Source organism: Mustela nigripes, chromosome 2, assembly GCF_022355385.1.
Source record: "Mustela nigripes isolate SB6536 chromosome 2, MUSNIG.SB6536, whole genome shotgun sequence".
NCBI lineage: Eukaryota > Metazoa > Chordata > Mammalia > Carnivora > Mustelidae > Mustela > Mustela nigripes.
The window spans coordinates 11,789,314-11,793,677 of record NC_081558.1 but is presented as its reverse complement, the minus strand read 5'-3'; the positions used below and the strand labels follow the sequence as shown (position 1 = coordinate 11,793,677).

Sequence of the window (4,364 nt, the reverse complement as noted above, 5' to 3'; positions counted from 1 at the left end):
AGGATAGAACTTGAGCCTGAAGAATGACATGTAAGGGAAGGAAGGACAGATGTGAGAACTGTATCAAAGTCAGGCTGTTCTGAAACTTGTGCTTGTTGTCATTTGAAAGGAGACAAGAAGAGGGGAGTCATAGATAACTGCAGAATTCGGAACCTGTGGTCTATGGGTGGGGTGCCAGGTAAAACTTGGAGGAGGAACTGGAGAGAAAGGACTCATCTTTAACCATGAATTTTCAATGATGGCAGATATGCCTGCACATTATTTCAGTGGGGAAAGTCAAGGCTAGAGATGAGGAGACACAAGTCATAGACATGGAATGTAATGCATCTAGTTCAAATTCCCGGCCAGTGCCAGAATCTCATGGAAGTAGTCTTGACTGCTGGGTATCGAGGACTTGGGGGTCTTCCAAAAAGCTCCTACTGCCAAGTAGGGAGAACCTTTATTAGGAAGTTCCTCTAACTAGAATAGTTTTATGATGTTTCAAGACTTAGCAGGCCATGGTAAGGGTGCTGGGCTGCAAACCAGACCTTGACCCTCCCACTGACTTACTGTGTGTCATTTAAAAAAAGGATTTATTTATCTATGAGAGAGAGAGAGAGAGAGAGAAGACAGAAGGAGAGAATCCTCAGAAGAGAATCCTCAAGCAGACTCCGCATTGAGTGCAGAGCCAGACAAAGAGCTTGATCTCATGATGCATGAGATCATAACCTGAGCCAAAGCCAAGAGCCAAATGCTTAACCAACAGAGCCACCCAGGTGCCCTGCTGTGTGGCATTTGACAAGCCTTTTAGGCTCTCTGGGTCTCTACCACAGCATCTGAAAAATAACAGGGTGACACTAAGGATTTTCCATAGCTCCAACATTCCCTGATTCAGAGTGGTTAAAAGTTGAAGACTTGAGAAAAAATAAATGGATGGATTTTCTTGGGAAGAAGGCAGAGCCCAGGGCCTTGGGGAGAGTTAGTTAGTAGAGTGAGGCTCAGAAAAAGATGAAACAGCTATATTAGCCAGAGAGAGCCCATGAGCTGAAAGGAGAATGATGTCAAGGTACCAACTTGCCAAGGAAGAGGAGTGTTAGAAAGAATGATTCTTATCTTACTAATTTTCCAAGGGCTGGGCGGGGAATCTCTGGGAGATGGCAATGGATATGGTTCTCAGGAGGAGGTGTATAACTCGAAGTGAGGTTCAGGATCCAGTGGAAGTTTGATTGGGGTGGGAAGTGGTGAGTGGGCATTGGTTTATCAGTGGAAAATCTTGAGGTTTAAAATTGCAGTTACATTTGCATAGGTATAATTAATGGGAGAAAGACAAGTGTTTCTGTTGGAGATAGGAACAGAAACTCAGTTAACAGAAACTCAATTAATACAACTCTATGGTTGTACTAATAGAGGTAAAAATTCCACCTTGAGGGAAGTGAGTGTTAATGTTACTGCTGTGCCTTGTGCTGTGTTTCGGCTCACTTGCTTTAAGAGGGACAGGGACAGAGAGAAGATCTGTATGAGGGTTGTGATGAAAGAAAGGCTGGATGCCATTTGGCCTTGGGAAGAGAAGATTTTAGGGGAGTAGTGGGAGCTGCCTCTAAACATCCATGGGGCAGAGAGAGCACTTGAAAGACAGCCCCTCCCTGCCCTTTCTACTTTTACTGCAGATAGAGCCGTTTCCGAAGGGTGCTTTGGATTTCGGGATTCACTTTCCTTGGTTTTCCTTCCTGAACCAGCTCTGCTTCTGCCATCCGCCGGGTCACCTGCAGCAAGAGATGTGGTCAGATTGGGTCTGAGTCCCTAGGGGAGCTGGTGTGGTGGGCATATAAGGAGAAGTTTGGGGAACAAGGGAGGTGGGTCTCCATGTCCTAAAGTGGGAGACTTTATTGCCTCATCCTATGCCATAATCTTTATCAAATCATTGGTTGGACATTTTTGTTATGTTTTTTCTAATCCACCATAAAAGCATATAATCATTAAAAGGAAAAAAAGTTTGCTCAACCCATGATTAAACCTATGGGTTTTTTAAAATAGAAATTTATCGTTTTTCGTATAAATTATCTCAAATACTCTGATGTTTAGAATTTCCTGCTTTGGAAACTCATCGCGAGGAGGTGGGTATCTTAGTTTCTGTGTTGGGACCTAGGTTGGATTTGGGGCTGGGGGCTGGGCATAGGTTTGGAAGAGGCTCAGCCTACCTGCTTGGTCTGAGTGAGGGTTCCAGGTACCTTGTCCCGACTCACCTCTGTCAGAAGCTCCAGGATGGGTCCCTTCCTCTCTGTGAACACATCAACCAGGGTCTGGATGAAGCAGGAGCCCTCTTTGTCGTGTCTGTATGAGATGTACCCTAAGGAATTCAGAGAAGAGAGCTCAGGAGAGCTCCAATGGGAGTGAGAAGATTGGCAAGAGGCTGTGGAAGAGGGTGTGTCCTGGAGGAGTCCAGGGGTCAAGGGTTAGGAATGGTGTGCAAGGAGGAGGAGCAGGAGGTCACCCTCTGTCAGCTGGGAGCTCATACCCTCCACCGTTGAGTAGACGTGGAGGATGTCTGTGTATGTCGGGATGGTCTCGGGACTGTCCTTTGTGATCATTACAATATCACCTCCACTTACTGTTTCACCAGGGTCTCTTTGTTCTGAAATGTCAAGAAGAGGAAAAGGCAAAGTCAGAGAGAAAGATGGGGAAGGGGGGTCACCATGAGACAGACTGGCACATCAAGGCTTAACTGGGGCTCTGGATCTAGGGTTAGGTTGGATAAGGAATACAAATGCCATGTTCTGGGCTTTGTCCCCACCTCCTCGACAGGCCTGCACGATGTACACCTTAGGCTTGGCTCTCAGGGCCCGGCAGTTCTTGTTGTTCAGAACCTCGAAAAGGTTTTCCAGTTCCACCATTTGTCCGTCCTCCCCCTTGAGTTGACCTTCTAACCCATGTGCCATGAGCACCACAAAAGCACAGCTGATGGGGTCATCCCGAGCATCCATGGCCTGCTGAAAATTGTCCAGCTCTTCCTGGAATTGCTGGAGTGAGAGGAATGACCAGATTTAGGGGTGGCCCCAGAGCTCACCAACTGGACCAGCCCTCTCCCTCATTGGCCTGGGACTGGAAGTACAATACCTGGGCGGTGGGGTCTCTCTTCATGGTGCTCTCAAATCCCAGCTGCTGGAACATGCGTTCCAGAGCATCCAGGTCTGCCTCTGAACCTTCCCGGGCTTTGGTGACGCACAGTGTCAGGGCTAAGCGGGCGCCTGACATGTCATATACCTCCTGGGCCAAGAGTTGACAAAAATCATCAGAGGGATGAGGAAGTCAAGAAGAGGCAGAGGATGTGGTCCAAAGAGGTGTGGGGGTTGGGTGGCTGGGTAAAATACAGGATGCTCAGTTACATTCAAATTTCAAATAAAAACAAGTGTTTTTTTGGTATGAGCAAGGGTTATATTTACACTATAAGATTACTTGTTGTCAATGCAAAATGCAAATTTGAGTGGGCATCCTTTATTTTTATTTGCCAAATCTGGTCACTTAACCTGGGATCTGTCTCTGTGTGAACTTGGGCAAGTCACTGCTCCCATCTGAGTCTCAGTTTTCAAGCATAGACAATGAGTGTATTTATGGGGGATTGTGAAAGTCCCTTCTAGCTACCACACTGGTGGCTTTGGCTTTCTCTCTGTCCTTCCCAAGAGTGTTATGAGCATCACTCCCTCTTATAAAGAAGTCTCAAAATTTCTGAGGCCAATACTGAGATCCCACTTTGTTCTGTCTGAGGAAGAAGAATATTGGGACCAAAATTTCTTATCTTCAGTATCAACCATAGTGATAAAAATTTGTGAAGACAGATACACCAGGGCCCACCGCCCCAACTTGGTTTCCATCTCTGTTTTTTTCTCCATCTGAATGATCACAGAGCACCTTCTAGCTCTGAACCCACATCATGATTTTCACCCTCTCCGTTATCTCTGAAACATTAAGCTCCTCACCTTCTCTCTATCCAGGTGCTCCCACCCCTCTCCCCCAAACTGCACCCAGCCCACCTCCTCCAAAGGCCGAGGATTGCTCATGTTTCCTCTGATTCTCAGTCCGGTTCTCAGCACTCTTGGCTGATCCTGGGGGGTCAAGAGAAGATAGTTTGAAGGTCTCCGAGGGAAGGCAGAGGGGCTCAGGGAACAGACTAGTTTGTCTATCCAGATTTTTATGACTAAATAGAAACCTAGTGGTAGGAACTTGGTTCATGGTCAGACCTGGGTAAGAGATGAGTCCATGAAGCATGGCTTCTCTAGTGTGACACTCCAGTGGTGTCTTCCATCCTTGGATGCTCCCAGAACTCTTGCTAGGCCCGCCCTAAAAATCCCATCCCCCTGGATTTTTTCCCATCCCTTTCTCAGGACACT

At 46.9% G+C, this 4,364-nt stretch overlaps 1 protein-coding gene across 1 annotated transcript; it reads right to left on the bottom strand.

Annotated features, from left to right (window-relative positions):
* Positions 1-1,637: 1,637 nt before the first annotated feature.
* CASP14 (caspase 14) lies at positions 1,638-4,034 on the bottom strand. Its single transcript, XM_059387756.1, has 6 exons — positions 4,008-4,034; positions 3,094-3,243; positions 2,771-2,996; positions 2,495-2,611; positions 2,223-2,326; positions 1,638-1,742 (listed from the first exon to the last, which is right to left on the bottom strand). The coding sequence occupies exons 1-6, from the start codon at positions 4,032-4,034 to the stop codon at positions 1,638-1,640; spliced, it is 729 nt and encodes a 242-aa protein (XP_059243739.1).
* Positions 4,035-4,364: the final 330 nt, after the last annotated feature.

Coding starts and splice junctions, on each gene's coding strand:
- CASP14 (XM_059387756.1), bottom strand. CDS start 4,034: ATGAGCAATCCTCGGCCTTTGGAGGAG. Junction 3,244..4,007: donor ATCCTCGGCCTTTGGAGGAG/GTGGGCTGGGTG, acceptor CTCTTGGCCCAG/GAGGTATATGACATGTCAGG. Junction 2,327..2,494: donor CGTCTACTCAACGGTGGAGG/GTATGAGCTCCC, acceptor TGAATTCCTTAG/GGTACATCTCATACAGACAC.